This window comes from Leptidea sinapis, chromosome 11 (genome assembly GCF_905404315.1).
Source record: "Leptidea sinapis chromosome 11, ilLepSina1.1, whole genome shotgun sequence".
Lineage (NCBI taxonomy): Eukaryota > Metazoa > Arthropoda > Insecta > Lepidoptera > Pieridae > Leptidea > Leptidea sinapis.
This window is the reverse complement of record NC_066275.1, coordinates 9,548,877-9,568,199: the sequence shown is the minus strand read 5'-3', so window position 1 is coordinate 9,568,199 and position 19,323 is coordinate 9,548,877. Positions and strand designations below refer to the sequence as shown.

Here is a 19,323-nt window from a genome sequence, read left to right as displayed (position 1 = left end):
CAGGCTCGCATATTTAAATATTATTCGAATGAAAAATTTAGTTCCATATGCCAACCGCTGGAGGCGCTGTTCCATTTTTCATATAAACATTTGAAGCATTATCTTTACGATTAGAGTGGTAGATAGGGGTATAGACCACAGCACGGATGAAACCCATTGTGCTCGTAAAAACATAATAAATGTTAGTCGTCTAATATTTTCCACATAAACACTCGCCTTAAACCAAAAGCCTTACATTTGTTACAAATAATATTCAATAACCGATTATATAGCTATACCTTAGCAGCCTGTTTTTTAGAGCCTTGCAATCATTGCTCCAACTGTAGAAGTTAGGGGTTTTTTGGTGATTTTATTCGCACTGTCTAATAAATAAATAAAAAAATTTAACAAAAAAAACAACCGTCTTCAAAAACACTATTCCAAAACAATAGATATAATATGCACTAAAAAGTATAAAAATAATTGCGTATTTTTATACAATCTAATTAATCAACCTTATTCTAATTACAATTATTGCTATTTTTGGAATCGGTGTCATTCCGCCGCTACCCCCTCTCGCCTCTCGCCTCCTCACGACTCAAGCACATCTCACCTATAACTATGTATGTAGTAACAAACCTATCTTGGATGAAAACGACTCCAAAAATTACAATAATAGAAACTAGAATTAGATTAATTAATTAGATTGTATAAAAATACGCAATTATTTTATACTTTTTAGTGCATAATATATCTATTGTTTTGGAATAGTGTTTTTAAATTCGGTTATTTATTTTGTAATTTTATTTTTATTTTTTTATTTTTAGTGAATTTGAAGTAGGTACACTAACCAACAATTTGTCTAAATATGTAGATATACTAAATTTTTCAATGGAGCAATGAAAAATCTAAAAATAAATGTAAATTTATCACCCACATACGTATAGCAAATTTAAGACTTTTATGGTTTTCTCATAGATGCCAATGTCAGATCTTGACCAAATTACAATGGGACCACAAGGAAAGCACCAGGTTTCAAATAAGAAAATAATTATCAAAATCGGTACACCCAGTCGAAAGTTTTGAGGTAACAAACATAAAAAAAATACCGACGAACTGAGAACCTCCTCCTTTTTTGAAGTTAGTTAAAAATAGAAAAATAAAGATAAAATAAAATTTCTTGTCATATTCTGTAGGTATATCATTATTTTATGGAAAAATTTAAGCTTTATATAAACCTTCACGTTTCAATTATGCGCCATTATGGCGATTACTTGGGATAGATCTTTTTAACTGTGAGCCATTTTACATGAAACATATTCTTCATGAAACAGATTCTTGCAATACAGTCGTAATTCTGGATCGTTTATGCTGTTTCTGGGGGCTATCACGAATACGACAAACAAACTGATGAAAATTATGAAATATCTTGTCATAATATGATTCATCTACCTATTATGTTAGTTTTCATAACAGATGCCATTGATTTCGAAAATAAACGAACGAATAAAAGAGTTGAAAGAGACAAATTTTAGATTTTCAATTTTTTTTTTATGAAAATAAGGGACAAGACAAGCAGGCTGTTCAGCTGACAGTAATTGACACGCTCTGCCCATTACAGTGCCGCTCAAGATTATTGAAAATCGGAGCTACAATTGCGCTCGTTACCTTGAGACATAAGATGTCAAGTCTCATTTGCCCAGTAATTTCACTAGCTACGACACCCTTCAGACCAAAACACAATAATGCTTATACATAACTGCTTCACGGCAGAAATAGGCACCGTTGTGGTACCCATTATCTAGCCGGCATCCGGTGCAAAGGAGCCTCCCACTGGTTTATTATATGTATATTGGTTTTAATCTTACTGTTGTATTAAAAAAAAGGCTGGTTTAGCATAATTTTTTAATAAAATATTATTTATGCTAATTCAGGTTTATACATTAGGAAGTGTGTATTTTAATTATTGTTTGACATTTCATCGCTATAAGAGTTCACCACGAGAATAAAATAACACCACACTGAAACAAGACGAAAAATAAACAAAAATCCTTTGTGTGAATGTTTACATAAAAAAAATCAAAATCATAATTTAAGATTTATTTTCTTATTTACGAAATCATTACTATAATAACTTGTGTTTTTTTCCTGTTCTTGTAAAGAACTATAGTCGTTGCTGAACTTTCAAACTGTGCGACAGTAACATTTTTTCTCATATAAATATTCATACAGATATAAATTTTAAAATTAAAAAAAAAACAGGGTCAAAAATCTAAATAAAAACTAACCTATCTCACACGTTGGCTGCATAGTGCACAATCAAACTGCACACAGTGAGCAAAATTTTATTAAGATCGGTGCATTAGCTTAGGAGTTCATTGCAGACAAACACGTGATATTTGTTTTTATGACAGTAAGAGACAAGACCAGAAGGACGTCCAGCTGGTGGTAATCGATACGCCCGGCCCATTACAATGCAGTGCCGCTCAGGATTCTTGAAAAAACCCGAAAATTCTGAGTGGCACTATAAATGCGCTCATCACCTTAAGACATACGATGTTAAGTCTCATTTGCCCAGTTATTTCACTAGCAATAAAGCTTACACATTACTGTTTCACGGCAGAAATAGGCGCCGTTGTGGTACCCATTATCTAGCTGGCATCCTGTACAAAGGAGCCTCCCACTGGTGAAGGTATACATATAAAGACTGTAGAAAACTTACTTGCAAAATACAAAAGCAAATGAAACAGTTGTGAATGGTACCATTTACATTCTGTATACTGCTCTTGAATCATAATAAGAATTGTGTAAGGTAATGTCGTTATTAGAGTTATGAAGGCGCTTATTATCAAAATATCAGCGGTCACAGGATACTTCTGAAATTAATATTAAAAATTAACTTCTAATCATTGAAGCTTAGATTAAGGATTGGTCTCCGCTGCGATACAACTAAATACCGCAGGCGTAGTCGCAAAGTGCGGCAACTTTTACTACGAAAATGGGCGTATTCGAGCCAGTCTCGATCCAATGTGTGACGTTGACTTGCCACATGTTCTGTTAAATTTTGATTATAATTTACACTAAAATGCTGGATTGCGAAGTAAAACTTTGTGAAAATAATACTACACACGACAAAAAGACACTGGCATCACATATTATGAGTAAGTATTTTGTATTTAATTATTTTCAATGTAAAATAACATGAACCGTATGTCACAATTTGAAAGATGCCAGTGGGTGTCAAGATGCAACGCACACAAGCATCTAATAGTTGCCGTAATAGAAAAGCTATTGTTTTTGGGGTAGTGCGGTATCTACTTGTAGCGCAGCGGAGACGAATCTATAATATAAGAATTGAAGTAATATTATACGTACTGTCCACTAGAGAAGATATTCTGAACAGATTATAGAGTGGAACGTGATTACAGCGGGTCAAACATTTCGTTTACATTTTGTACTTAATTTTGTATTAAGTACTTATATGATAAAATTGGTTTGGAAATTTACTTGTTTTATTTCTTAGATCACATAAACATAAGTATATATGTTATGTTATTGTAATTATTAATATATTATGAATAATAAATTATTTACAGGCGTTATTTTCAAGATGCCTTATGAACTTATTGTATCCTGTTCCTTGTTTAGATCTGGAAGTTGTAATAAGCTTAGGATCCCTTTTTATAAATTTTTATTTTTAATTCTGTATGGTATTAAATAAAGTATCTATCTTTTTATCTATCTAACATTCATTCAATGTCACTGATTCAATGTTTTTATAAGTAGCCAGTTTTCAGCGCGATGCCATGCGTCTGGGTATTCCGCGTAGGCCCTCACGGGCCTCTGGGTAACTGTACCCCCGTACAGAACGATGACCCATTTCAGTGATATAATCACCACCTGCAACTACAGGCGGGGCTCTGGGTAGGACCGGTTGGTCCATGTGCCATGTCCGGTGGTATCCTGCTGTAGTGCGATCGAGCCCGCGTAGAGTGGCGAGCGATCTGTGGACTGCGGCAGGGTGGTAGGTCCATTGTTGGCTTGAACTCGCCGCTCAGCGAGGTCGAGCCTGCCGGTATCAGCCAGCGGCGACGAAGAAGTCGTGTCCTAGGAGACTAGGTCACGTGGTAGTCCTCGCATTGTCCATCGTACAAAATTATTATTACCGTCCGGACCGTATCGAGTACGATGCCGGACCAACTGGTGCGATGCGTCCACTCACGCCCACCGGACCGTCCTATGGTCCTTCCGTATCAAATCCGACCATATGTTTAGGCTAAAGTCAATTATTTTTATCTCACACAGTATGAGTTTGTTTTTATTGCAATAAAGTATTTAATTCCAAATTATTTGTGAATAGAGCTAGTCCAAAATTGTATTATAATATATGAGTGACGTGAAGTTTAAAAATATTGCTTTACCATAAAAATACCAAGAAGAAAAACAAAACAACTTGTTGAAAGAATTAACTCCTCTGTAAATAGAAGCCATCTTAAGATATTCACAATCAATCTCACGGGGCTGGATGAAATATAGAGTTCATTACACATTGGCTTAGCCAGTAGTTCTGCTTTTTGAATACTGGAAAACTATTGAAAAACGAGGAAGTTTAGTAATACAACCTTTCTATGAAATTACTTAATAGAGCTAAGATTTGCATAAACATACCATTCCTATAAAAATCACTATAAAACAAGCACATTTTAAGTTTCGAGTACAGTAACAGAATCTCTGTACTTTAGGTAATTTACCGGCAATTATCATTACATGAAAGTTAAAATACGACTTAAACAATACACATTTATAATAATACTTATATTAATAAGTGTAATATGTGATTAAAATCTCAATAATTTCTTTCAGATATTCAGTGACGTTATTGTCTTACAAATATTACAAAGAGAACACACACATTTCTGTCAAAAGGTGTGAAACTAATATGATGTAAATACTGTGAATAAGAGTAAAATAATTGTAATACCTACTATTTAAAGCTGTATATCACCGGGACGCCATGGTGCCATAACCAGTCGCGCCTCTCGCAGAGAAAGCATTGCTACTGTATTTAAATAGGAAAATAATTATTAGAGTAGGTAGTTTGTTTCATTTTAAGAATACGAAGAAAACAGCGGTCAGAATAAAAAATTACCACCAGAGTGATTTAAACACAGTTCAATCTATTATATTGTAAATGTTATAAAACAAATTTTAAATTATTATAAATGTCGCCTTGGTTAAGTTTTCACACATCTTTTTTATACATTTCAAACATGTCGATACACTAATATTATAAATGTGAATGTAAGTTGTTACGCTTTTATGCCGGAACTAATGAATCAATTTTGATGAAATTTTGTACAGAGATTGACTAGAGCTTGGGAAAGGTCATAGGCATTATTATTATCCCGGAAAAATCCATGGTTCCCGCGGGATTTATTTAAAACTGAAATTCACGTCAATGAGCTATAACTGTTCCAATAGTAGGTCTAGTTTGCGATAGCAATCTTCCTCGAAATAAGATACATATAATTTGGGAACGGGAGCCGAAACGGGAATCGGTACTGGAATTGGGCATCAGATAATCTTCAATACCAAACTTGCTTTTAAAGCCGTATATATACGCGGACGAAGTCATGGGCATCAGCTAGTATTATATAAAATTGAATCTTATTATAAACCATAATATTCCATTTATAAGAACACTTTTCAAATAAAATATATCTATTCTTTATCATAATATCATTTTATTCAAAAAATCGTAAACAGAAAACGTAAAAGCTTATCACAATCGCTGCACTGAGTATATCCTCGTGATACTTGGAATAAAATAATCAATTGTCTTTGCAAACCTACTCGTGTCTATTCCTCAAATATATCTTTTTCTCTATATTTTTTCTTCATCCCGTTGGGGTTTTCTCTTTGAAAGTATTTACAACTATTAAGAAGTACATCCACTCTGAAAAAAGAGTAAATTAAAAAATTGCCAAACCATAATAATGATGTTTGATCCCTTTGGTCAAGTGGTTTTGTCTGTCTTTCGAGGCAAAGTTTTGTAAGATTGATCCCACTGAGAACATATTATATAATATGACTATTTGACTGCAGTGATATTGGTTAAGTTGCCACTCTATTCGTTTTGTTAGATACTTTGTAGATTATATTTTTTTATATCATATTTTACAGTGAAACTCCCATTAAAACCAGTCCAGCCTTTTTGGAGTTAAACACGATAAATTTTGATGGTATTTTAATATGACAAATAGATAGTGGGTTTGTACAGATTGTAAGGAAATTAATTTACAATAACACACATTTTTCCAAGTCGAGAAATAAGTACATGTTTTCAAACGCTTATATAAGGATAACTTTCTTTAGCTTCTTCTATTGTGTCGATTCTAATAATGAGAATTAGCTTATAAGAAAACATGATCGTTATCTTAGGATACTGTTATTATTTTGATATACAAAATAATATTTCATGAGACTGCAGCTTGAGCTGAAATGGGTACCGTAAAAAAGCGAATACATTCTCCCTAAAAAACCAGCAAAGCTCCCTTGAGTCCTCTGGTATGGCAAGACAGAATGGGCGGAGGTGATGGTTAATTGAACCATGAGGCTTATTCTCCTAGTCCGTAAAAAATGCGAAGGTGATCACTTAAACATGAGGTTTATCCTCCTAGTCTATAAATAAATTGAAATATGAAACGTACTAGCAACATCGACAAGGCTGAATAACAATTCAAACAAAGGAAATGCTCCTCCAATCGCCACACATGCGGATATATAAAGCAATCCGTATATAAATGTAATTAAGATGGAAACTGAACCGCAAATTAAAAATATAGATGCAGCCTTCTTTGCAACATCCTGAAACAAAGAAACAGTAGAAAAAGTGACGACATAACTCATGTCTCATACATTAACTGCAGCGAAATGGTTACTCAAATAATTTAATAACGACATTTTAAAATATATTATTGTAATAACTCTACGAAAGATAGACACAAATCGGTGAGATTTCAGTTTTTAATCTATATATATAAAAATGAACTGCTGTTCGGTAGTCTCGCTAAAACTCGAGAACGCCTGGACCGATTTGGCTAATTTTGGTCTTGAATTATATGTAGAAGTGAAGAGAAGGTTTAAAAGGTGAATAAATATGAAAATGCTCGGAATTAAATAAAAACAACGATATTGATTTTCCTGCGATGTGTCGCCCGTCGTTCAGAAATCAAATTAAAATAATATTTTAAAATGATTAACTAATTGGAATTTTTATATCTTTCTAACTTTCTCAGGAGGTAAAAAATAAACAGATTTTTTTTATTAAAGTTGGTAGATTAACAACAGTTGTTAACTGTCTATCAGATTATTTTTATGTAGGTATCGATTGAGGCAGCACGAAACCTGCCGGGTCAGCTAGTTTGATTATATTTTTTTATCTCACGTTTAGCGTGTGCATAAAAATTACAAGTGCAACTAATATCCTATTCAAATTAAAATATTTTATTCAAATAGGATTTAAAATCACTTATTGAACGTCTAAAAACTACCAACCATTCGAAGCAGAATGCGCCAGACCTGAGAAGAACGGGAACAAGAAACCCAAGAACGTACAATAAAATTTATAATTACATTAGTTTGGTAAAACATTTGTTTTGTACATTTTTTGGTATCATTTTATAGCCGATACATCGCCCAATAAAACACTTACCAGCTCCACTTAACCAAATAGTAGGCATAACTAGTTTATGTTTGTTGCTGGTGCCAATATAATTATTATCAGAGTTTCTAGAAAATTCGCAAATGTGCCTATTTATATACCTATGTATAACAATATCAAAAATATTTTGAATCACAGAAATTAAGCAAATTATAACCTTATTCATTTTTAGTAGCAAGTTTATGCTACTCATAAGAAAGAATGCATCGGCAACCACCACAACCCAGCCAAAATATTTGATGAAATTTATTAATGTACTTTCTTTTTTCACTAAATTCGCACTGTTTTGTTCTGTAAGGCACGTTGAACCAACACCTGCGTTTGAACCAAATCCAAAACTTAACTGAAAAAAAAAAACATCTGAATCAGTAGATATTCAATAATTAAAGTGGGAGGCTCCTATGCACAGGTTGCCGGCTAGATTATGGGTACAACAACGGCGCCTATTTCTGCCGTGAAGCAGTAATGTAAACATTACTGTGTTTCGGTCTGAAGAGTGCCGTAGCTACTGAAATTACTGGGCAAATGAGACTTTAACTGTCTCAAAGTGACGAGCGCAATTGTAGTGCCGCTCAGAATCTATACTAATATTATAAAGCTGCAGTGTTTGTTTGTTTGTTTGTTTGTTTGAACACGCTAATCTCTGGTATTACTGGTCCGATTTGAATGATTCTTTCAGTGTTGGGTAGTTCATTTATCGAGGAAGGCTATAGGCTATGTTTTTTTATTTCAAAATTAGGGATCCGTAATAAAATTGCTATTTTGTAACACAAGGTGTAAAATCGAAAACCTATTTTTGCGTGCGCTGCAAAAACTATTGACAATTGAACAAAATGATGTACAGGCTATAATATAGGCAATATTTTATTACTTATAAAACTATCGCGTGAATTATACTTTATATGGCAAAACAACGTTTGCCGGGTCAGCTTATTAATATAATTAATAATCGGCAGGGCGTATCCATTACCATCAGCTGAACGTCCTGCTAGTCTCGTCCCTTACTGTAATAAAAATAAAATTTGTAACGTTATAACCACAATTACCAAATGAAAATTTCAATATATTCAATATTACATGCTATATTATTATCTAATAAATCATTCATACTATTAAGATTGTGTTATAAATTAATTCCTACTTCAAAGGTATTATTTTAACAAATACAGTTATTATAGAAAATAATTGAATTTATTTATGACTATTTTATAAAAAAAAAATCTAAAGTCATAGCATTTAATTAAAACTACTGGAGCTGTTTACTACTCACCACGTTGTTGAGGTTGATATCGACGATATCCGAACGAGATGAGTTGGTTGAAATAACGAAAGACACATGTATGACGTAAGCATGTCGAACAATCGCCCAAGATACAAGTGGGTTTGTGACCTGAAAAGGTGGAAATATATCTCTTAAAGTGAGTGACGAAATGAGCAAACTGACCACCGACGCTGAGAACCAGCAAATAATCATAGCAATGACGATAATATCTGATTAAATAACAACGTAAAATCGACTTAAGGTGGTAAGGTTACACCCTATCCCAACTCATAGTGCCTTTCACCCTAAGGATCAATGATTGCATAATATATCATGTATCAGTAATTACTGAAAACTTATAAATATAGGTACCATTTGAGAATAAAGTGTTGAATTATTATTGTATTTAGTACATTCTGTAGAAAATCACAAATTATTATAACATCTAGCTCTTATAAAATATCATAATACTTTGAGTTATATAGAATCTTCAAACTGAATCCATTTCAAATCATAGCTAATATAACATTTAAGAAGATAAACAAATAAAAATTGAAGCACAACATTTTATGAACGATGCGGGACATGAACCCACGACCTCTGGCGTTCCGTGCCAGTGCTCTGCCAACTGAGCTAACCGTTCGAGTGACGTATCGTCATAAAATCTTGTATGCTTTGTTCAACTCTCAGGTTGTTGCAGAAGAATTAAGAAGATAAAATCATTTAATATAAGCCCAGTTTTTAAATGATTCTATAGCTGTAATAAAACTAACTATTCTAATAATAATAATATAGTATTGACACACTTTTTACACAAATTATCTTGCCCCAAGCTAAGCATATATAGCCTGTGTTACAAGACAATGATATATTTAATACAATATACTTACTTAAACATACATAAATTCATATAAACATACATATATACATTTAAACATGTGTGACTCGGAAACGAACATCCATATTCATCATATAAATGCTTGCACCTACCGGGATTCGAACCCGGGACCTCTAGCTTAGTAGGTAGGATCGCTAACCACTCAGCTATACAGGTCGTCAATAATATCTGTTAAGTTGCCACTACTGATTCCAAACAGTTGTCAGAGTATAACGCACACCAGTCTAGTTGTCTATAAACGCCTCTGTGAACTTATGAAAGATTGTGAACGCATTGATTTTATCAGTTTGTGTCTTATCACTGGAGGACTCATTTTCACGGAATTGTATGCGAATTTGAGCATTCAGCATCACTTTAACAAAGTCGTGGGATATATTCTTCCCCGTGTGGATCTCACATGATTTTCTTTCAAAGACTGTCTTTGGTAGTTTTTCTTTGCTCTGTTTTTTCTTTTAGTATCGTTGATATAGATGAGTCTGCTAAGGAGATTTACTTCTTTTACGTATATTGATTCAAGTAGACTATATGTGGTCTCATTTCATTTTTAAAATAAATATTTTCATCAATTAACTTTCATGATCTCCATATCAACATGACCAGTTGTAGGTATACAATTATAGTTTAAACTTAGTATCCCGTAGCACGAATTATGAGTTAAAAATATTGTAATTGATAGAGCTTTACTCCACGATTATAATTTTACCACTCTTATTACAAGGTAATGCTCCCTTGTAGAGAAAAATGCATTATAAGTATTATAAACTGTCCGTATATTTTGAACTCCGACTGTTATTGGCAGTAGGATTAACAGTTTTTAACAGATATTTATCAAAATATTGTAAAGCTATTATACTTTATATAAACACGCAATATTCTGTAAGACTTAAATTAAAATATTGTTAACTTACAATACCCAAAACAGCTATAATTGCTGTAGCAGTGCTTATGTCTTGGACACATCCACAACAGTTATCCACTTGGGGCAAGCTGCAAGTGTATCCTGGCGACATTTCTTTATTTACTTAATACTAAATATAAAATATATTACAATATTTTAAGTACTAAAGTGTGATAGACATGTGTCAGTTGAGTACAATAAAACTATAAGCTACATAACTCAACCTCTACTGAGTTTCTTTATCTGTGATTATCTTTGAATTATTATTTTTTCAGAGGGATTCTATTTCAACTGAATATCCACATACAGGCTGATTTTAGCATCCAATTGTTCACTACATGTTCTACTTGTATGAAACAGCTGATTTTTTTCCTGATATCAGAGTGCGCGAAAGATGTTGGTAGGGAATTTTTTTTATACTTCTACCTCAATATGATTTATATTACGTTAACGTAAATTGCTTTAGGTGATATTAGGGCACTTGTTGCACCATTTAACCTTGGTATTATCACACGATGAAGCCATTCCTATACCATTTGTATTTTCTTTGAAAAAAATAAACTGAAAAGGTTTTAGGGTTTCCATTTTAGAGTATTATTCAAATTATTTGTTGTGTGTGTTAGCTCAAATGATTATTTTTTATTATGTATACATGTTTAGTCAAAAACGAAATAAAAAATATTACATGAACTGCCCTTATGTTTAAAAATGATGTAGCTTTCATGTAACTTCTAGATACATTTATTTGTTCCTCATGAAACTATCCATCTATCTATCAACTATAAGGTAAAGAAATATCTAGATTTTTCTATAGATATATTGAAAGATCTTTAATGAGGTATAATTATAAAATAATTCCCTTCTTTCTAACTAAAAAAATCATCAAACGATCATTCAATTAATCTAAAAAAAGAAACTACAAAAAACACGCTTTCTGCTGTTTATTGGGACCAATTTACACGAAACATAAAAATTTGACTTTTTTCCTAAACCATATTAAAACTTCCGTTACAGAGCCACATTTGAAACAATGTACCGAAACCTACATCTGGTATATTATACTTATAATACAGCTAAGCTCCAAAACCCGGGGATTTGAAATATATTGCTTGAGAGGGCGTGAGCGGGGGGTGGTGGAGGGACGCGAGGGACGCGAGGGACTAGGCCTCTTAACAAGATTACATCGGAGATAAAATGGGCCAGATAATAGCATCCGAGTAAGCCAAGCCCGCGGGTCGGCTCTAAAACAAAATTAAAATTGAAAAAGGCTCGAGAAGAAAATAAGAATTGTTAAATACAAGTAAATATAGAGTAATTTGATTTTTAGTGAGAATTTGATGGTTAGTGAGATTTCTTCAGCTGGAGTTACAGGAATTGCTTATTTTCCATGGCTTCAGACAATTAAACAATGATCAATTCATTATGTGATAATCCTCACTTCTAGAATTAATACATAAATGAAATTTGAAAAACAAAATGTTATCCCGCATCGTTCATAAAATTTTGTCATTAATCCTAGAAGTGAGGGTTATCACTTTAAAAACATAACATATTGTTTAGATTTACAAGAGCGACATCTCAAGTCAATTTTCTTATATGCAAATATTGGGGTTGAGCAGGTTATCAACTGTAAAGTAGATCCTGTAGATGAAGCCACAACCTGAGAGTTGAACAAAGCAAACAGAATTTTATAACGAGCTGGTACTCGAACGGTTGGCTCAGTTGGTTAGAGCACCGGCACGGAACGCCGGAGGTCGTGAGTTCGAATCCCGCATCGTTCATAAAATTTTGTTTTTTAAATTTTAAATAATGATATTTATTCAGGACTTGGATCTTGTACTTGTCAAAAATTGTAAACAAATTAAATTAAATTTAAATTACTTATTATGTTATTGTGACAGTATGTATTTCTCTTGATATTTTGCTTTGTGTTAGCATTTTAGCATGTTTTTCATAGAGTACCCTTCGATTAGGTCTATTATATAAACATTTACACTTAATAGCAATAGAACTAACTTCATCTATGTAAAGGATTTGTCCGGAATACACTGACCTCTACTATATGCCACTAGACTGGCGGCAGTCAAAGTGCTTTTGTGCCTGTTTAATATTCGCCATTTTGGCGCTGTTAGCCATGCGATAGTCTGCGGTACTAAAACTATTGAAGACAACCTCAGCAAACATCGATAGATGGTGAGAAACTATTTACAAAAAAAAATCTTTACTTTATTAAGTTGATTCTTGAAATATATATAACACGGAAAACGAACGAAATGAATTCAAAATGCAAAAATACTTCAGAGTATTGTACGTTCCTTTGCAGCCATTTGTATAATACATCAAAATTAGTTCTCTGGACGCTCGCGAGTGGCGCTTCAAATAGGCACAAAAAATTTTGCTGTCAAACATATGGAACAGACTGTCCAGTGGTATTTATATAGGTCAGTGCCAGAATAATACTCCCATCCATGACTCACATCGAGGGAGTTCTAATAAATACTTAAATTACTTTCAAACATATTCTTCAACATAAGCTTCATTCAAATAATCTTAGATTGGTTAAGAATAACCTAATACTAGAGTATCCACTTCAAAACTCGAATATATTCGAGGGTATAAAGTTAGGAATAATTGTACTATAAAATCAAATAACTCATTTGTTTGTGAACTCTTGGTAATAAAACATTATAACAAGGACCCCGCCTCACCATAACATTAAGTTAAACAATCATTTATACCCGACCGCCCGGTGTATACTTAAGGGTTGCAAACATTCACAATATCGATTTTCTGAACCCCACTCGCTTGTTTCAAATTCAATTCGTAAAGTGGGAATAACAATAAAACTTGATCCAACCTATATCTTCGTAACACCTGAGCGCAAACGTGAACAGAATACACGAGTTTACTCCGCTAAAATATTCGAGAACGTTCCACAATATACATCCCTGATGGTAGATAAACCTATTGTTATATAACCATAAGCTTTATGTGATCAAGATTAGCTCGACGTCTTTATGGCTTCTAGAAATATCTTAATTTAAGCCCGTACTAAGAATACGCCGCGCCGCTAAACTTTTTCCGCAGCGTTTGTTTTTGTTACTAAGAAATGTCAAAATACATCATACAAAGAGGTCTGTACGATACGGAGGCGGACCCCATTTATAATATATCTCTATTTTTACAACCGCAACCTTATCCAACTCATGTGCCGCGCTTAAGACACGTACAGCAATATGGGCCTTGCTATAAATCTTAATGAATCCCAGATTATTTATTAAGTTGTACGTTGTTTTACGACATTTCACCGCGGGGCCACTCATTACATCACGGGATGAAAAAACTTTGCCCCGTGTCCTAAAACATTAATTGCAAAAGTTTGCAGCTCCCTTTTAAATTTCTTCGAGACAGGTTTAATAATGTTCTTTACGATTTCGGTCGAAGAAAAAAGGAAAAACGCGTTCGACTGATAAGAATACTTTCGTCGTACGATGTGAACAGTAAAAAGCCTGAAGATCACGTAGCAGTGCTGGTTTGGAAGTTTTATGTCGGCAATTCGGGGCGTGCACAAAAGAATTGCTAACGTAGATGCTATCACCCACCCCGGCCCCAAACGAGCAAAATGTCTCAGCTTTTCAATGGCATACCTATACATCACAAACATATCTCGGACCAAAAAAGAAAATACAGCTTTGAAATTGAACTGAAAGATATTATCGTATCTATACTAGTAAATAGGTAATAAATATAAAATGAAAAGTTTATTTTATTACATAGGTGTTATGGAGTGTATCAAATGCTAAATTACCGTTCGTTATAAGTTTCGCAATAAAACAGCATATTACATTCAATAATGGTCATTGATATTTTGACAAAGGGTATAATTTTATTCGTATCATTGTAATTATTTGCAATTTTAGTGATAATATGCGATTCAAATTAGGTTTTATATCGACACATATAGCTTCAATATGTAGTTTTATCAGATATTTAAGCCACACAACTTATTCAGTCACAATTAATATACGAAATACCCAATATTTATAAAATGAATGCATGCAAAAATACGTTATGTATGTATTTGTAGCTTACAATAGAAAGTAAAGGGATACATTTGGATTTTTATTACATAAAAACATACGGAGAGGATTATTACCTATATAACTATGTAGTATTATATAACTATGTAGGTATATAGCATACATGTGTATTTATAATAATAAGTATTGATAAATCATTTATTCGTAAACTAACATTAATTCATCCCGTATTTTCAATTATAAAACGATATTCAAATTCAAATATTTTTATTCAAAATAGGATTTAAAATCACTTATTGAACGTCAAAAACTACCACCCATTCAAAAGAGACTGCCTCAGACCTGAGAAGAATGGGCGCAAGAAACTCAACGGGCTTTTTTTTAATATAAAATATGTTTTACAATGTAATATCGTACAATAAACATTTATAATTAAAGAGCCTGAGGGTGTTCGCTTTATTTCCAGTCCGTGGTGTCATTTAGAAAATCGTTTATGCTATTATAACCTTTACCACACAAACGTTTTTTAACAATTCTTTTAAATTTCGTAACACATTTGTTTTGTACATTTTCTGGGATCATATTGTAGAAGCATATACATCGCCCAACAAAAGACTTACTAACTCGACCCAGCTTGTTCCTCGTGTTAACATTATTAATGTCACAGTTTCTAGAAAATTCCTCAATGTGCTTATGAACATACAAAACATTATCAAAAATGTATTGAGAAGCAACAGTCAAAATGTTATTCCTAAATAATATTTACTAAAAGAACCTTATGGAAGATATTTTAACAAACATTATGTGTCTTTAAGGCAATTTAAATAATAGCATAAAATCCTCGTAATACACAAACTATATGGACCTGCAAGGCAGTTACTTATTAATTTATTATTAAGTTTCTAGTTCCAAGATTATCGAGGAAAGATTATGGTTATTATATGTCATAACTTAGGGGCTATGGGTCCGAAAGCTTAAAATACAAATTGTTGTTAAATAAAATATGTTGAAAAATTGGATACTTATTATCATAAATAAAATGGGATGGTTTCTACTACCTACTGTCATGCTCGTAATATAATATCATATTGAAACATTTTTAGTTTTAGTAGTAGGTTCATCTGATTTTTTTTTCATGTGTTTTGAACATAGACAAGATGAAGATCATGTCAAATGTCGATGTCGCACCTACTCCCGTAACAATTGGAAACTGTAGGTACTCTCGGAATTGTCGACGAGTACGTCTACCTTGGACAGACAATCAAGTAAGGCAGGTTCAATTCCACGAAAGAGGTCTCTCGTCGAAACCCACTCGGATGGGCAGCGTTAGAAAAGCTCCGTTAAATCTTCTCGTCTCATATACCGCAGTGACTGAAGGTTTTCAACTATTGCGTATTGCCAGTGATGACTAACGATACGCAGACGTGGTCGCTAACTATGGGCATGATGAGAAAGCTCATGGTCGCTCAGAGGGCAATGGAGAGAGCTATGCTCGGAGTATCCCTGCGAGATTGAATCAGAAATGAGGAGATAGCCCGACACCGTCACTGACATAGCCCAAATAATTGCGAAACCGAAGTGGCAGTGGGCAGGGTACATAGTTTGTCGGACAGAATGTCCTCGAATGAATAAAATACGTGGTGTTGGTAGGCCCCCCACAAGATGGACCAATATAAATGTTTTGTTGTTGATGCTGAAAGTATTGAAAACTTTATTGTTTAAAAATAGGAATACTTAATTTAATACTATTTCCAATTAAATAATGTAATAGATAATGTTGCACCACGACTCTTCAGAACAATACACAGTAAAAGTTTCAAGTGTTATTCGTTTTCCTTTCAAAATAACTATGCCACAGGCGTAGGGAGAGAAAATGATAAGCAAAATCGATATTCGATCTACCAAAGCATTGTGTATTTATACATAGCTCTGCCTCTTGCCTCTCTACATAATACTAGAAGGGTTCGAAGTTTTATTGCCTGAAATTTGCATATAAAGTAACCATTGAAGAAAGCGATCTTCGTTGTGCTCGGCGCGTTTTCGTATTCATTGTCCCAAAGGCCGCGGGTTCACATCCGTTTTATGACTCATGCTTAGCGAATAATCGTATCAACACTTTTTTTTATTTTATGATTTATTTGAGAAAGTTTGTGAGAGCTTATATGACTTGTTGTTGATATATTTATTGGTCGCCTTTTATTCTTTTCAGATCTATGGATCATTACTACGTCATGTGGAGATCTTAAATCGGTAAGTGACACGGTTGTTTGGTTCTGAGATAAAATATGTCTGTACTAATTCCCTTTTTATAAATATTGTATTTAGATGAAACGATGGTTTTAGTACTAATAATTTGGTTATTTAGTGATAGTTCATAAATTATTTTTTTCATTCAATTCGAATTAGGCAGTATACGTACCTACATAATTTAGTTATATTATCATGTAAGCACCTACACGAAGTATGTTTGAAGTTTATAAGAAGCGGATCATAATAGTAATAACTAACTACTGCCCGTGACTTCGTCCGCGCTCTAAAAATTTGTGGGATATCATTGGACCTCTTTTAAGATTTAGTTTATAGAAAACTTATACTTGATCTTAGAGATACAAATTAACTAGAGGTACTACTTCTATATAAATAAACTATATACAAACATCCACGTTGTAAATCTTAATATATATATGTGACACGTTGTTTGTCCGCGATGGAATACTAAAATAATGAACGGTTTTTAATGGGGACTACTTCATGGAGTGCAGTTTTGTCCAACTTGAGAGATAGGATAGTTTTTATTTTGATTTGGGACCCATAATTATTTTTATTTTCAATATTTGTTTTGTATGGACATATTTTCTATGAGAGAATTTAGTGACGCACCGTTTGACAGTTCCGCTGTGAAACAATTTCATTATAACAACAGGGAGCATTTTTTACGAAATAATTCTTGATGTTTTGAAATATTATTGGCAAATAGAACGTCATTGGCAAATTTCTATAAAACAGTATTTTTTTATTAACTACAGAACAACGTCTGTTGGGTCAGCTAGTATTGTATAAGTTTTGATTTTCCTGTATATTATAATAATAGCTGCTAATAACTTTATTGATTTGACTTAGAAACTTTAAGAGACCACAGACGTGAATACCTATTTCAAATTAATTTCATCTCAATTCCTCCACGCGTTACCACCACGAACAACGAAATGATTTTTTCTGTAAAGATTCCGCTCTTAATATCAGAAGTACTACGGAACCCGGTAAAACCAATATGAAACGTAAAAGGTCGCTAATCTCACATAAAAGTAACATGTAACATTGTTCGCGATTAAATCGATATAAATTCCAACAAAACCGATGCTACAAGTGGTCAAACAAAATAAAAGACGGTCTGACCGCGGGGCGTTGCCAACGATTCCCAATAAAAATGGTATTTAATTGAAGCCGATAACATGTCACCAGGAGACGTCTCATAAACTTGCTACATTATTATCATGTATGCATCGCCAGATAAGTATTTTAATACTCGTTCACATATCTTGTACCGGTAAATGATTTTTAGTGTTCGGGTGTCGTTTGAGCGTTTTTGTATAAGAGGACTAACATTCTGTTTGAGGGCAAACCGGTTCATATGAGGAATTTTAATTGTAAGGACTATATTGTTTTCACATTAAATGTGTTTTTTTAAATTTCTTTTCAATGTTTACCTGTGTATTTAATTTAGACATTTTTTTTAATTTTAGTGACAACGATAACATGGCGCAATAGTAGTATCATGCAAATATAATATATTCACCGGATTTGAACTAGACATAAAACAAATTATGTTGGTGGTATACAAGGTAAAAACAAGTTGCACTTATTCTTTTGATAAGTATTAGCCATAAGGGCTACCCCCATGTACTTTTCGTGATTTTCCATAGTTTTCGAATTATGATTTGTTTCGTATTCGCATTGCATAAACAAAGACAATTGTAGTCAGATTTGATACATACGAAAAATATAATATACATAATTTAATTTTAAAAATGATAAATTATTATAACTAAGAAAACCGGATAAATAGTTTTCGCCCGAATGCCCTTCTCGGAAAATTGTAAATATTGGTCAGTTGTAGTGTTATTATTATTCTGTTTTTCTCGTCTGAGTTGAACTCAACTGTACCTAACCCAGCTTTTTACCCTCTAAATTAACATGCCCTTTACTTACCTCAAAGTAGGTAGAACTTTGGATTTAATACCAGTTCAGCCTAGCGAAAATCTCTAAAAAAAGTGATTCACTCGATTGTATGAAAAGTGCAGTCATTGATAGATTGACAGATGACAGCTATAGGTAATCTTGTAAAAATAGGAGATCGAGCCGAAATCCAATAAGTTTTAAGTAACTGTTACCTTTTAAACTTAGCTGGATTATAATTCGTTGCCATATTGTAATAACTGTTTCAAACATTATATCAAATCACACTACACGTTTCATACTAAGCTAAATTTCAATTGTAACTTACCGCCGTTCCCAATTTTCAGT

At 33.1% G+C, this 19,323-nt stretch overlaps 2 protein-coding genes across 4 annotated transcripts in view; one reads left to right on the top strand and one right to left on the bottom strand.

Moving 5' to 3' along the window:
• The window catches only part of LOC126966867 (homeobox protein abdominal-B-like), a 165,909-nt gene that overhangs the window by 51,288 nt on the left and 95,298 nt on the right, over positions 1-19,323 (top strand). For both annotated transcript variants that reach the window (XM_050811143.1, XM_050811141.1), the window contains exon 2: positions 17,009-17,049. The gene's annotated coding sequence lies outside the window, so the exon portion shown is untranslated. The remainder of the gene's footprint in view (positions 1-17,008; positions 17,050-19,323) is intronic.
• LOC126966882 (uncharacterized) lies at positions 1,905-10,933 on the bottom strand. 2 transcript variants are annotated; one of them, XM_050811169.1, is made up of 5 exons: positions 10,770-10,933; positions 8,973-9,092; positions 7,860-8,045; positions 2,702-2,855; positions 1,905-2,000 (listed from the first exon to the last, which is right to left on the bottom strand). In XM_050811169.1, exons 1-5 carry the CDS (start codon positions 10,869-10,871, stop codon positions 1,939-1,941), a joined length of 624 nt encoding a protein of 207 aa, XP_050667126.1. In that variant the 5' UTR covers positions 10,872-10,933; the 3' UTR covers positions 1,905-1,938. The 2 variants fall into 2 exon arrangements, with proteins under 2 accessions (XP_050667126.1, XP_050667125.1); XM_050811168.1 differs by lacking the exons at positions 1,905-2,000; positions 2,702-2,855 and adding exons at positions 5,764-5,935; positions 6,690-6,846.